Source organism: Amblyomma maculatum, chromosome 1 (assembly GCF_055883805.1).
Source record: "Amblyomma maculatum isolate TAMU_Amacu chromosome 1, ASM5588380v1, whole genome shotgun sequence".
Lineage (NCBI taxonomy): Eukaryota > Metazoa > Arthropoda > Arachnida > Ixodida > Ixodidae > Amblyomma > Amblyomma maculatum.
Genome location: NC_139344.1, coordinates 310,954,949 through 310,969,501, shown reverse-complemented (window position 1 = coordinate 310,969,501; position 14,553 = coordinate 310,954,949). Strand labels below are relative to the sequence as shown.

General features: G+C 44.6%; 1 protein-coding gene across 3 annotated transcripts in view; it reads left to right on the top strand.

Annotated features, from left to right (window-relative positions):
* pont (RuvB-like helicase pontin) overlaps window positions 1–14,553 on the top strand; it is a 91,588-nt gene that overhangs the window by 34,079 nt on the left and 42,956 nt on the right. For all 3 annotated transcript variants that reach the window (XM_084596562.1, XM_084596653.1, XM_084596613.1), the window contains exons 3-7: window positions 10,286–10,418; window positions 10,479–10,562; window positions 11,453–11,610; window positions 12,189–12,233; window positions 12,577–12,745. In XM_084596562.1, coding sequence (XP_084452688.1) covers window positions 10,286–10,418; window positions 10,479–10,562; window positions 11,453–11,610; window positions 12,189–12,233; window positions 12,577–12,745 — 589 coding nt within the window. The remainder of the gene's footprint in view (window positions 1–10,285; window positions 10,419–10,478; window positions 10,563–11,452; window positions 11,611–12,188; window positions 12,234–12,576; window positions 12,746–14,553) is intronic.

Genomic DNA, 14,553 nt, shown 5'->3' with positions numbered 1-14,553 from the left:
GGCTTCACGTTCTTTCGGAGCCACACGGTAATGATTTTGTCGAATTGGGTGAATCGAGTCATCCATAACGATTCGATGTTTTGTCAAGGGCGTTTGGCCAACCCGCGATTCGGAAGCAAAGCAGTCTCGAAATTGATCTATGAGACCCAAAAGGCGGTCCCGTTCTGAAGAAGACAAATATGGGCTCACATCGATGATAGTTACGGGCGTCTTGCACATTGGCCTTTCCTGTTGCAGTGAGAAGCAGTGCTGCGCATATGGGATGCTGTCGAAAAAGGCCACAGTTGTGCCTTTCGGAATTTGCTGACGCTCGTCGCTGAAGTTTGTCAGCAGCACTTCGGTCTGTCCATCGGTCAAGTTGACTAGCCCCCGAGCTATAGAAACACCTCGGCTTAGTACCAGGGTGACTGCCCTTTCGGCGATTCCATCGCCGGTATGCGCCACGTCGCACTTCACTTGAACAAGAGAGCATGATTGCGGAGGTAATATCACCGTCTCCTTGGCGACGCGTAAGGGCATCAGTGGTACTTCCGCATAACCAAGGTCTCCATGATTTTTGGTGAAGGCAACGACGCTGTCCCGAATGCTGATTACAGCCCCATGAAGGCTCAGAAAGTCCATGCCCAAGATGAGGTCTTTGCAACAGTCAGGGAGAATAACGAAACTGCCAACTAACACCGCGTTTTCTATTCCTATCCGGGCAGTGCACTTCCCTGTCGGTGCCAGTAGCTGACCCCTAGCACTTCTAATTACTGGCCCAGTCCATGCGGTTCTTACTTTACGCAGCGTATCAGCCAGTTTCTGGCTAATAATTGAAAAATCCGCTCCGGTATCCACTAGAGCATGTACCTTCAGCCCGTCAATAGAAACGGCGAGGTCAGCACTAACAACTTCATCCGGGTTGCTCGTCTCTTTCGGCATTTGTGGCGGAAGTGCGGCAAGGTCGGCGCTGTCAGCTTTGTCGTCGGGGCTGCTCATCTTGGGCGGCATTTTCGGCGGTAGTGCGACAATGTCAATGTTAATGTTAACAGCGGCGTCAAAAGCACATGTTGTCGGCGGTTGCGGCGGTGGTGAGGGGTTTGGCACTTTTCGACTGGTTGCAACCTCCCCTCGCGAGGTTGCGGCTTTTAGTTTCCCCGGTGAGGGCTTGGGGACCGCTGTCTGCTAACGTCAGCAATGCTACGACGCATCGGCGAAAGATAACGCTGTGGTGATGGGGAGGAGCGGTGGCGGAAGCCCGGGGATTTGGTTTGCCTGCTGACCGGAGGGTCGTCCTCGATTTGCGCAGAGTTGGCGTTGAGGTGTTGGCGAGCAGAAGCAGGCGGAAAGGCTTGCCCCTCTTCGCGGTAGCGGCAGTACCAATACACGTGGCCAGGTTGTCCGCAGTAGAAACAGAGTGGTCGGTTATCATAACTGCGCCACCTGTCAGTTCGGCGTGGTTGAAAGTGCCTGGAAAGCGCCCACTGAGGTCCATGGAAGAATCGCGTCTCTTGGCGGCTCGATGAGCTTGGTGGGGCATAGTCTGGAGGCGGGCGGCGAAGGACTGCGGCATAGCTCGTGTTGTGGCTCGTGGTAAGGTGCAGGAACGTCGGCCGTGAGGCTGACCGGTTGTGGAGCGTGGTATGGCTCTGAAATATCTGCCGCCTTGTCGACAGGGTGAGACTGGTTACATGGTGCAGACGGTGATAAGGCATACCAAATTTCATTCCTGACGGCTTCCACGAGGGCCTGTGATGACTGAGCCTTCGTAGCCGTAATTAGCTGGAGCTCCTCAAGGACAATTTCTTTAATGAGGTCTTGAAGAGTGGTCCTATCGGTTGCATTCAGCGCCGCCGCAGTCGTCGAAGCGCAGTTAACGGGTCGGTTGTACTGGCGGCACCGGTCTTGTAGGGCTCTCTCTATAGCCGTAGCGTCCTTAACGAACTCTCTCACAGTTTTAGGTGGGTTGCGTACCAAGCCGGCAAACACCTGTTCTTTGACACCATGCATGAGATGCCGCAGCTTCCTTGGCTCACTCATATCAGGGTCGGCACGGTGAAAAAGGCGAGCCATGTCTTCCGCAAACATAGCCACGCTCTCATTCGGCTTCTGGATGCGCACTTCAAGCAGGCGCAGCGCATTGTCTCATCGGTCAGTTCTCGCGAAAGTGTCGACCAGCTGGCAGCGGAAGTCATTCCATGTGGATAAGCTGGCCTCGTGGTTTTCGAACCACGTTCTAGCATTATCCTGAAGGGCAAAATAAACATTACAAAGCTTCTGGTCTGCGCTGCACTGGTTGATTTTGTCCACTCGCTCAAACTGGTCGAGCCAGTCCTCCACATCTTCAAACGCTTCCCCGCAAAAGCACTCTGGCGCCTTGGTGTTCTGTAGAGTCACCGGCGTAGGGTTGGGATTTGCCTTAGCTTGGGAGGTCTGAGGAACTTGGGCATTTGAGGAGTCGTTCGGCAGATGGCTGTACTTCGGCGCTAGGCCTAGAAGGCGGCGGCTAGCACGATGGACAGGCGTGTTGATGTTTGGGATCCGCTGTGGACTGCCAGAAGGAGTCTTGTGCATACCCCTGCGCGCTCCACCAGTGTCACGTCTCGGTAGAACGCCAAGGAGAGCCTAGCGATAGATCGTTTGAATGGTCGACCAGAACGAGTCTTGCGTTCAAGCTTCTTTCTTTTCCAAGCTCGCGACAAGCGTCTCAGATGTCATCTTTTGCGTCGTCTTCTATGCATCAATATCACTAATTGCAGCATCATTGTCATCACTACTATCATACTCATGGTATACAAGGAGAATTATGATGTATGTCTCACGATCTCAGGTGTGGCGCTGTTCGTTGAAGTGCTCAGTTGGGGATCTGAAATATGGAGGCTCCATTCTCGATGGAGACAGGATTTTTAATTTTCTGATGACGTCATCAGGATTGGTGACAGCTAATCTCCCTCCTTATACATCCGTTATTAACAAGTGACACAGATCTGACGCACAGATCAGATGGACAGACCCCGTGCACAACTCTAGCGCATGGAATTTCATTCCATGAGCCTAGAAAGGCTTTCACCTTAATAATTCCAAGGTCCATTTTTGTATTCACTCTACATCAATGACCTCCAAATCTCATGCACATCCTGCAGCATATCAACATATCAGGTATGAGGGGGACCCCCTCCAAAAAAAAGGAACTGGATCTAAAGAAAGCAGAAGTTGAAAAACTCTACACTCATCCACAAAGCCATCAAAATAGCCATTAGTATATCTGTACACGTTTCTACGCAATGCCTCCTCCACCTTGGCCTCCTTTAGCCCTAAGAAACTCGGATACAGAGAAGGCGTTGAACCAGAGTGCACCAAGCAGCGTATCCCGATGAGATCAGCTTATATGTCACTGCAGCCCTCATCCCTCGAAATATGTATCCTACATACCACAAAGACCGGCACCAGGCAACAGTTCAGCCCCTTAGCAAAGCAAGCGGAATAAACTGGGAAACCAGGTATACTGACGCAGCAAGATACTACCCAGGAAGGGAAGCCCACTACATTTAGCACTCAAAATTTACAGAAAAGACCTCTGCAATTATCCAAGCAAATGACGCAGCAGAAGAGGCTGCAATTGTTTTAGTCATCTCGACGTGCAATGAACATGCCATAATACTTCGCTGTCTGCATGCAGGAATTACCAAAAGGGAAGAATTTTCAGCATAGCACTTGAAATTCTTCATTGCACCACAGCATGCCACCTCCCAGATGTTTACATCTTATGGACTATGGGGCACACCCACCTGGAAGGAAATAAGCCGCCAGTGCCTCAGCCCGAGGATACGCTAACTTTATTTACTTATAACCAACATAGAGATGGTCATTTCCGATCGTGGGACTGTCACATCAGATATTAATGACCACTGTCCAGTCTTTATGGTCTACAATTCAGAAGCAAAAGTAAAACCGATAATTCTAAGCAGACTACATTTCAGTATATAACGGACCTGGCTTTAGAGTCATTCAAACGTGACGTCGCCATTCATGATTGGTCTTTCATCTTTCAAATTAAAAATGCAAGCGATGCCTCCACCGCATTTATCGAAGCTTTCGTAAAGATATACATGAAACACTTTCCATTTAGGAGCTTTAAGAAGTAAAAAATGGTGGGGAAACCATAGGTTACTAGGGCTCACATAAGCATGATAACAAAGAAAAATAAACTTTGTCGTGATTTTCTGCGCACGTGCTCGCCTGCTGATCTATATAGTTTTAAAGCCTCCAGAAATAGACTGAATGCCGAATTGGGACAGGCAAAGAAATTTTTCGGTGATATCACGCGAAAGGGCCCAGATATTGTTCGGAAAGTAGTAAATAAGGTGTTAGGTTGCGGAAAGAAAAGCACCGAGCCAAACAAAATTACATTTAACAACTCCAAGTTGTCCGTGTTGTCTGAAAGGGCACTCGCGGAACATTTTAATTAGCATTTTATTCGATCTATACCGTGAGACAATAATCTAGTTAGCTTAGATGCGTCTATGTATAGTGTTCCCGAAAGTCTATTTTTGCAGCCAACCAGTGAATTAGAAATCTACACAAAATTTATTCAATTGAACAATAGTACTGCACTAGATGCGGATTATGTACAAATAAAACATGTTAAATATGTCTTGGAACTTGTTAATCCTGTTCTAACTCATATCTATAACTTTGTACTCGGGGCGGGTGTATTTCCATATGCCATGAGGAAAGCTAGGTTAACTGCAGTGTATAAAGGAGGGTAAAAAAAAAAGGATAAAAATCTCGTCTCAAATTACAGACCAATATCTGTTCTCCCTGTATTTTCTAAGGACTAGAAAAACTAATCTATAATCGAGCAATGCCTTTCTTAGATAAGCATAGAGTGCTAACCGATTGATTTCGAAAAAACAGATCAACAGAGACAGAGACTCTAAACAAAAACATATTGCAAAATATAAATAGTAATGATTATGCCTTAGGTTTATTTATTGACTTCACAAAGGCATTTGATTGCCTTAATCACAAAATACTACTACATAAACTTTCACTTTATGGAATTCGCAGCATCCCACTGCAACTGTTTCGATAGTATATGTGTGGTTGAGCTCTGAGCGTATGCGTCGGTAGAGAAGAGTCACATGGTGCACTGCAAAGGAGTATTTGGGGCCTTTATATCTAACTTATACATACATGACATCATTACAATAGACCAAACAGTGAAGTTTATAATTTTTGCAGATGACAGCACTGTATTACTTTCAAGTCCAAATGCACCCAAATTAGTAGTAACATGTAATGGCATACTTTAAAAGCTCTTGCTCTGGTCATAGCGCAACAATATAAATATTAATGCAACAAAAGCTAAAGCAATTATCTTCCGAGCAAAAAAAATAAACCATGTGAAAATCAAAACTTTATTAGGTACGCTTGTAGTGAAATTGAAGTTGTGCATGGGTGCGAAATTCTGGGAGTTGTTTTCTCGAATAATCTGAACAGGAATGCGCAAATGAATAACATCTGTAAAAAGCTTGCTGCAACAATGTTAGCATTGTCACGATGCCAAACACTATTGCCCTCAAAGGTTAAGTGTCATATTCATTATGCACTCTTTAGCTCTCATATTAGTTATTGTAGCTTAATCTGGGCAACCACTACCAAAACAAATATTGCGAAGATTCTTTGCCTCCAGAAGAAAACCCTACGTCATACTGCAAATGTACTTATCCCCAACAGATTTTGTTTCAAATGTATCATATTATCTGAATTGACTGCATGTATGACTTCCACATGCTACGTTTTTCTTTCTCTAACTGCTCTTACAAGGCCTTTATTAGCGAAATGGCATCGGTAGTAAGCATACTTCTGCTAACGCCAATACTTGGTTTGTCCCTTCTTTTAGAACTAATTATAAATTCCAAACACTAAAACGAAGCCTTCCTTATATGTGCTACAAATTCCAAATTCAAAGAATTGCAGCGGTGTTTTGTTGAGTTGTGAGATATTTGTATTTTTGTTACTTCTGATCTTGTAGGTACACACTGATGTACAAATTTTATGCATTTCTCTGTAAAGTTTTGATTGTGTTGTACTATTTGATGTATCATTTTGCTTGTTATAAATGTACATCTACTTAAACCGTACACTAAAGAACCGTCAGCATGTCTGGGGGAAATTTCTATTGTCCTTACACATGCTTCTAGTTAGTAGGTGAGCCTAAAACCTGCATAGTTTACATCAAACAAATACATTTAACAAGTGTTTTCATTCTATGTATCGTCTAGTTTATATTTTCCTCTCTTTTACAGTGATCATTCTCGTGTAGTATTTCTCTTACGCGTTGATACCACTGCTTTGTAACGGTTTTCTGGGCCCTGCCAAGCTGCTTTTGCAGCTTTTTTGCCTGGAGATCTCTGCAGTTGTACAACGGGCAAGACTGAGATGGCTCGGTAGTTGTTTCTGCCGTCGCACTGGCCTTTATGTATATAACTATACTTTGGCTAGTTTAGCAAGGCTATTAGAGGAACTAGAGGGTATGAAATGGGATGTCATAGGGCTGAGTGAGGTTAGGATTCCTGAATGAGGCATATACTGTACTGAAGGTACTGAAGGTATATCGTGTTATCGAGGTTTACCAAAGAAGCGAGAGCTAGGAGTAGGTTTCCTTGTCAATAATTATGTAGCTGGTAATATAGATGAATTCTATAGCAATAATGGGAGGGTGGCAGACATCGTAATTTAGCTTAATAAGCGGTTTAAGCTGAAGGTTGTACAGGCAGTTGAAAGCTTCTACGAAGATGTAGAATCGGCAATGCAGAAAGGGAAGACGCAGTATACTGTGCTAATGGGCGACTTCAATGCCAAAGTAGGGAAAAAGCAGGCAGGAGACCAGGCAGTGGGTGACTATGGCATTTGTTCTAGGAATAGCAGGGGGGAGTTAATAGTTGATTTTGCAGAGCGCAATAACTAAGAATCGTGAATATCTTCTTCAGCAAATGGAAGAACCGGAAGTGGACATGGAAAAGTCTTAACGGGGAGACTAAAAATGAAATTGACTTCATATTGTGTTCTAACTCTGCTGTTATGCAGGATGTAGAGGTAATCAGGAAAGAGAACGAAACAGATTAGTAAGAAAGAAGTCCAGCAACGAATTAGTAGTGAGGGGGAGGGTAGAAGAGTTCTAGATCTCGCTACAGAATAGATCTTCAGCTTTAGCTGGGGATAACTACATTAGCCTGGAAGCTATGAACAATAAATTCTGAGATATCATTACTGAGTGTGCTGTAGAAGCAGGCGGTAGGATATTTGGAGAGGATACCGGTAAGCTGTCCAAGGAAATTAAATATTTGATTAAGAAACAGCAAAGTATGAAAGCTTCCAATCCAACAGACCAAATAGAATTGGCAGAGATATCAAAGCTAATCAATAAGCACAAAGTGGCCGATATAAGGAAGTATAACATGGAGAAAATTGACATGCTGTAAAGAGTGGAGTCCTTAAAGCAGAGGAGAAGAAATTGGGCATAGGCAAAAATCAGATGTATGCGCTAAGGGACAAGGCGGCCAATGTCATCAGGAATATGGACAAGGTAGTCAAAGTAGCTGAGGAGTTCTATACTGATCTTTACAGTAGCCAAAGTAGTCAGGACATTAATGAGATCGGCAGTAGGGAGAAGCAGTCAGACGTTCCACCTGTGACGAAGGACGAAGTTAAGACAGCATTGAAAAAGGGGAAAGCAGCTGGGGAGGATCAGGTAACTGTAGATTTGTTGAAGGACTGGGGGTTATCGTGCTAGGAAAACTGGCCACCTTGTATACGCAGTGCCTGGTGTCATCGACAGTACCGGAACCATGGAAGAACGCAAGAATTATCACAAATTTTAAGAAAAAGGACGCTAAGAAGCTAAGGTTTTCGGAAAGGGTACCCTACTATAGATCGTATCCATACCAGGTTTTCTGAAAAGGTATCCTACTATCGATCATATCCATACCATCAACCAGGGGGTAGAAAAATGCTCGGAATATAACCAGCCCTTATATATAGCATTCATTGATTACGTTGACTCAGTAGAAACCTCGGCGGTCTGCAGGCATTGCGAAATCGGGGTGTAGACGAGCCGTACGTGAAAGTTCTGGAAGATATATATAGTGGCTGCACAGTAACCATAGTTCTGCATAAAGAAAGTAACAAAATTTCTATAAAGAAAGGTGTTAGGCAAGGAGACACGATCACCCCAGTACTATTCACAGCTTGCTTAGAGGAAGTATTCAGAGTCTTGGAATGGGAGCGGTTAGGGATAAGGGTAGGTGGAGAATACCTCAGTAATCTGTGATTTGCTAATGGCATTGCCTTGTTAAGTAACTAAGGAGATGAACTGCAAAGAATGATTGTTGACCTCCACAGGAAAAGTAGAAAGGTAGGCTTGAAAATCAATATGCGGAAGTCTAAGGTAACGTTCAACAGCCTCAGTAAGGAACAGCAGTTTACGTTAGGTAGCGAAGTACTGGAAGTAATAGGCAAATATGTCTACGTAGGACAGGTAGTAACCGCAGATCCGGACCATGAAAGGGAAATAAGAAGGAAAATAAGATTGGGACGGAGTGCATTTGGCAAGCACTCGCAGAGTATGACTAGCAGCTTACCAGTATCGCTTAAGAGGAAAGTATACAACAGTTGCATCTTACCTGTACTCACCTGTGGGTCCGAAACGTAGAGGCTAACGAAGAGCGTTGTACTTAAGTTGAGGACAACGCAGAGGGCTATGGAACGAAAAATGGTAGGGGTAACATTAAGAGATAAAAAAATGTGCAGAGTGGGTCTGAAAAATAACTCAGGTTACTGACATTCTAGTGGAAATCAAGAAGAAGAAATGGGCATGGGCAGGACATGTAGTGCGAAGAGAGGATAACTGTTGGTCGTTTAGGGGAACAAACTGGATTCCAAGGCAAGGAAAGTGTTGCAGGGGACGGCAGAAAGTTAGGTGTGCGGATGAGGTTAAGAAGTTCGCAGGGGGTCAAGTGGATGCAGCTAGCACAGGACCGGGTTATTGGGAGAGGCCTGCGCAATGCAGTGGTGGGTATAGTCAGGCTGATCATGATGATGATACTTTGGCTACCGTCATGCCAGCAGGGAAATGACCGCTCAATAAAGCCTCATTATATATGTGTATTAATGGACCACATAATGTATCAGTGACAGCTGTAATGGGCTCAGCTTTCAGATCATCATCTCCAGCTGCTGTGGTTTTCTTTCCTTTTTTTTATAAGCTTTTGAGGAAGGCAAAAATTTCAGCTTCCGTACAAGAGTCCAGGAAAATAAAGTTATGGATTTTTGCACTCCTTGTTCAGCACTCAAGAAAGGGTCATTGAGTGTTAAAGAGCAATATTGCAATATTTAGTACGCTGATTCTCTCAGGGCACTCTAGAAATGCAGTTACATCATTATTCGGAGATACTAGCACAGTGTAAGAGGAGCCATAGCACTAGGCATAAAATTCAGTCAGTGGATCAGATTTCGATGCCCTGTCATGATTCACCGTAGGCCCTCTCTCTGTTTTTCCCTTCTCAGCCATAGCACTAGGCATAAAATTCAGTCAGTGGATCGGATTTCGACGCCCTGTCATGATTCGCCGTAGGCCCTCTCTCTTTCTTTCCCCCTCTCCGATGTTGCGTTGTGTGTGTGCCGTGGTTGCCAGTAAAGCTGCAATGACGTCACGTGAGTAAGCTCTATAGACCTTTGCAACGAGGGCCTCCTAGGCATCAACATATTGCACGCTGGGCTGTTGTGTGTGCCTGACGTCAACACGGTGGAGGCGGCAGCGGAAGCAGTTTGCAACAGTCTAGAGAGGAGGCGTTTGGACAACCTCCTCGTCCGATGCAAAAGTCTATAATATGCCTTAAATGTAAAAGAAATGTAGTAGACAAAATTCAGCACTGAAGTAAATATTAAGCTACACCTAGGACGACCTGCTATGGGTGAATGGAAGTGATGCTCCCACCAGAAACATTTCATTAGGGTCATTTAATGTTGCCTTTGAATTTGTTCTATTCTTGCAAAACAAGACAGACCAATGTGTGGAGTTGTGTGTGGAGAAAGGATGACCGTAAACCACAAATCGAGGAAAAAATGCTCTCCACAGTTTAACGACGAACGCAACTCATTTTATCCTAGTTAGGCCAAAATTCACTTGTTGAAATTCGTCTTGTGTTTCGTAAGAGATGCATACCTTCTAAACCGATGAAAGTAGTTGTGCATGCCTTAAAACCCAGCATGGCAGAACTGTGTGGTGTGTGTCTGTCTGCAGACTGCCATTGCCCTGGCCATATCCCAAGAACTGGGCAACAAGGTGCCGTTCTGCCCCATGGTGGGCAGTGAGGTGTATTCATCCGAGGTGAAAAAGACTGAGGTGCTCATGGAGAACTTTAGGCGAGCCATTGGTGAGTACCCTTATTTCATTCCAAGTATTTTTCCATTAAAGTCCTCATTTGTCTTTTCAGGCTTGCGAATCAAGGAAACCAAAGAAGTCTACGAAGGTGAGGTAACTGAGCTGACACCATGTGAAACTGAGAACCCTATGGGTGGTAAGTCGTCTTCCTTGTCTCTGATTCGGATGTGTGCAGCACAGTCTGTCTTGCTAGTACAACAAGTAATTGTGGGAGGGGGTCCTGCAGGCTGCGAGGTTTATTGGGAATGGCTCCTCAATGACTTTCCTGATCCAGACTAGGATTGCCTTTTGTCCAGGCTGTAGTGCCCCCACCATACTTATGTCCCTGCAAGGAAGGCACATTCCAGGAACATAGTGCAGCTGCTGACAGCTGTAAAGCTTGGTGGTGGTGCAGTGGTTAGGGCACTTGACTGCTGTGCCCAGGCATGATGGAGGCGCTTTGCAATCTCAGCACGTTGAAGAACCACAGGTGGTCAAAATTTTCGGAGCCTTCCACTGCGGCATGTCTCATAGCATGACTCGCTTCAGGTTTAATATTGCTGAATTTAAACATGGTTCATTTTGATCAATGGAAGCAAGAGTTCCTAAAGGCATTTATTTCACATTTCTTAAGACTCCGTACATTTTCTGCTGAACATGGGATGTCAGACCTTTATCACAAATGCCTTTCAAAAGCTTTCACCTTCTTTGGACATGTCAGTTAGTGACCCTCACGCTGAAATTGGTAGCTAAGGCAAGAACTAGCATGTGTAGCCCAGGCCATGTGCAGAGCAGATAATGAGGTATCCCGTAGCCCCTGCAGTTCTGTGGATTTGAATTATTGCAAGTTTTCTGGAACGATGCACTCTAACCGAGATCACGAGCTTGAATTGAGTATTGCAGTGGGCCGGAAACAGTTCATCTGTAATGATCATGTGGGTGATATTTTTCAAGGATTATTTTACTGCATATGCACATTGCTTTTTATTAAATGCATTTTATCAACACTTTTGCCATGCAGAAAAATGATTATGGTCCCTCCTCCAGGTTATGGCAAAACAGTGAGCCATGTGATAATTGGTCTAAAGACTGCCAAAGGGACCAAGCAGCTCAAGCTGGACCCCACGATCTACGAGAGCCTGCAGCGAGAAAAGGTGGAGGTGGGTGACGTCATCTACATTGAGGCCAACAGCGGAGCCGTCAAGGTGAATACACTGCTTCTAATGACGCACAGTGGTTCCAACTTTGTTCAGTTGATTTCTAGGAACACATACAAGACAAGTTTTACATATCTGATTCATTTAGATGCTAATGAACATCGCCTTTGTTGACTGTCACATCAGTCATGATGTACATATTGACTGATTTTTGTTCATTTAAATATGTGGTTTTATTTGAATCATTTCAGCTTTGTCATTCAGCCAATGAGGTTATCCAGCAGTAAAGCCTAGGAATGAGCTCAGAGATCTCACTTGAGAATTTCCTCTAGATGGGCACCATACTTATCTAAACTAAGTCAGCCTCAGTTTTAAGCCTACCATGGATGACTGCTGTAATTGTGTGTTGGTATTTTGAATAGCTTGAGTGCACAGTGCCTTTACTGGGTATCTCACTCGGCTTTCCTCGGTGCCACTCAGCCCTGCTACTTGCTCTTTTACCATGCCTGAGAACACATGTAGATTTAAGACCCCAACTAACTTGAATCTGAGGCTACGGTACTATCCTTCATCCAGAGTGGGAAGCCACCCCTTTCGTTGCGCTGATTAAAGTTCTCACTTTTCAGAGGCAAGGAAGGTCCGATGCATATGCCACCGAGTTTGATCTTGAGGTAAGTGGCACATTGCTGACTACTATGTATGGGCTACGCTATGCTTGCTTACTGACAAATCTTTGTCTGCAGTGAGCACTGTAACATGTGTGTAGGATTGTGGAAGCTGTAATTAGTGCTAGCATGGTTTCCTTAGTGCATATGCTAAAGGCATTGTGCTGTAAAACATTTCACTGCATAGCAAAGGTGCACATGCTACTAATGGGATCGCATAGCCTTATTGGTGTTTCACCCAAGGAGGCCCGATGGTGTATGCAGTTGCTGCATTGTTCCCAGTCAGTTGCAACCAGCTCAGTCTCACTAGATTGGCAGGTTTCCATCTACCTTCTCCTTTCAAATGCAGGCGGAGGAGTATGTGCCCCTTCCCAAGGGGGATGTCCACAAGAAGAAGGATGTCATACAGGATGTGACCTTGCACGATCTGGATGTGGCCAATGCTCGGCCCCAGGGTGGCCAGGACATTCTCTCTATGATGGGGCAACTCATCAAGCCTCGCAAGACGGAGATCACGGGTATTGGTCATGCCTTACTACCCTTGAGGCCTCACTGAGCGCGTGAAGCACACAACATAGAATAGGTGCTTGCATCGCATAGTACCATGGTTACATGTAAATAATGCGAGCAGGCAGTTTGTGCTTGGAAGAAAAGGAGAAAAGAAATTATAAAAATTATAATGCGGAATCTTAACTTTAAGAGCAACCATAGTCGAGGATGCGAAAATAAAGGAGACTGCACTTAAATATTAGGAAGAAACGAGTACCTGCGAGCGGTCTATTCATCGTCGCTACTCAGTTCCTTATCACTGTCCCCAAACGTACATCCTCTGCCTTTCTTCTCCCATTAAGAGCCCTCCCACGCTACGCTGCATGTTTTGCCCATAGACCCTGAGTGTGATGGGAGAGTTGCAGTCCTCCTCTCACTCGCACTTTCCTCACAGTTTACCCTGCTTTGCTTTACGGCCCTGAGGTTGCTAAAAAGTTGGTTCCTCCTCCTCATAACTCACGATACTAGTGTTAGAGCTGTTCTGACGAGCAGAAAAAAAAAAATAGTGTTATGCTCATATCTTCGTTTTAAATATAACATGAAGTGCACTCTTAACTATGTAATTTAAAAGAAAAAAGAAAACACTTGTTGTTACAGTTGTGTAAATACAGATAGTGTTATCAGGAGTGGAAATGCTGCTCCATTCTGCTCAATCCTGTTCGAAAATGCAATATTGCTCCAAAACTGGCTGTTTTGATGTTCTGCCATCAAATTTAGCAGAACACTGGAAAAATGTCATTGCACCAATGGCAAAGATATAACGCATCTTGCATTGGGCTTATTACAAATGAAATTTTTGTAAGGGAAGGAAGCATGAAGCATAATAAATATTTGTTCGCAAGTAAATTTAGTATCAGCCACCAGTAATTGGAGATAATTGCGAAAAAAAATGCACTGTTCATGTGACGTAGCACCTCCTCTCAACCTTTTGAATTGCCAGCGGAGAGAAGCGAGGTCAGCAAGCGAAGCAGGTAGTGCAGACTACTGTGAGCCGGAAGGAAATTTGTCAGACTGCAAAAATGGCATAAGCTATTCTAATAGATCTGCTGTGAAAACAAGCAGGTACTTCACCATTGAGCCTTTTTGTCAGTCGGAAGCTTGCCAGGCCTACAGCAGACAAAACCATACGTGAAGCATTATGGGTTGGTACGTCAAAGCTGTCAATCACTAGGAATCATCTCAAGAGTGTTGGAAAGGCATACGGGGTCTATCGCTAAAATATTGAAAATGAGCCTCAGCATTGCTCAAGCAAAGAATGATGAACTATATTAGCAGGAGGCAGTGAAGTAAAAAAAACTGTAGGATGGAAAGCTACCCTTCAGTGCCATCTAGCTATATCCCAATGCTGCTCCAAAATGCCTGAGCCTGCTTCCACCCCTGTACGGATGCACTTGCTGCAGTGGAGTGTGATTGAAATTTTTCTTTAGGACATTGCTTTGAATTAGGGGTGTCATTGCAGACTGGGCTCGTAGCTGTCACTGTTGCTGCAGTTTTACCCAGTGGTTTATGCTACTGACAACAGTTGGTGACACTTGTCGACATAACTTGAAGGAGGATGTTCCTTACTTGTGCATGAAATATTAAATAATAGAAATTGCAAACTGATGGGCGAGCTGGTATGGCATTCTGGAAAAGGCAGCGCACCAGTACAAACACGAGGGGGAAGGGACAAGACACAATGCTGACTAAAAACTGATTGTTTTATTCAGAGTTTAAGTACTACATGCGGCCACCACTGATAAACCGGAAAGGAAAAACCTGGGAAAAACATGACAAA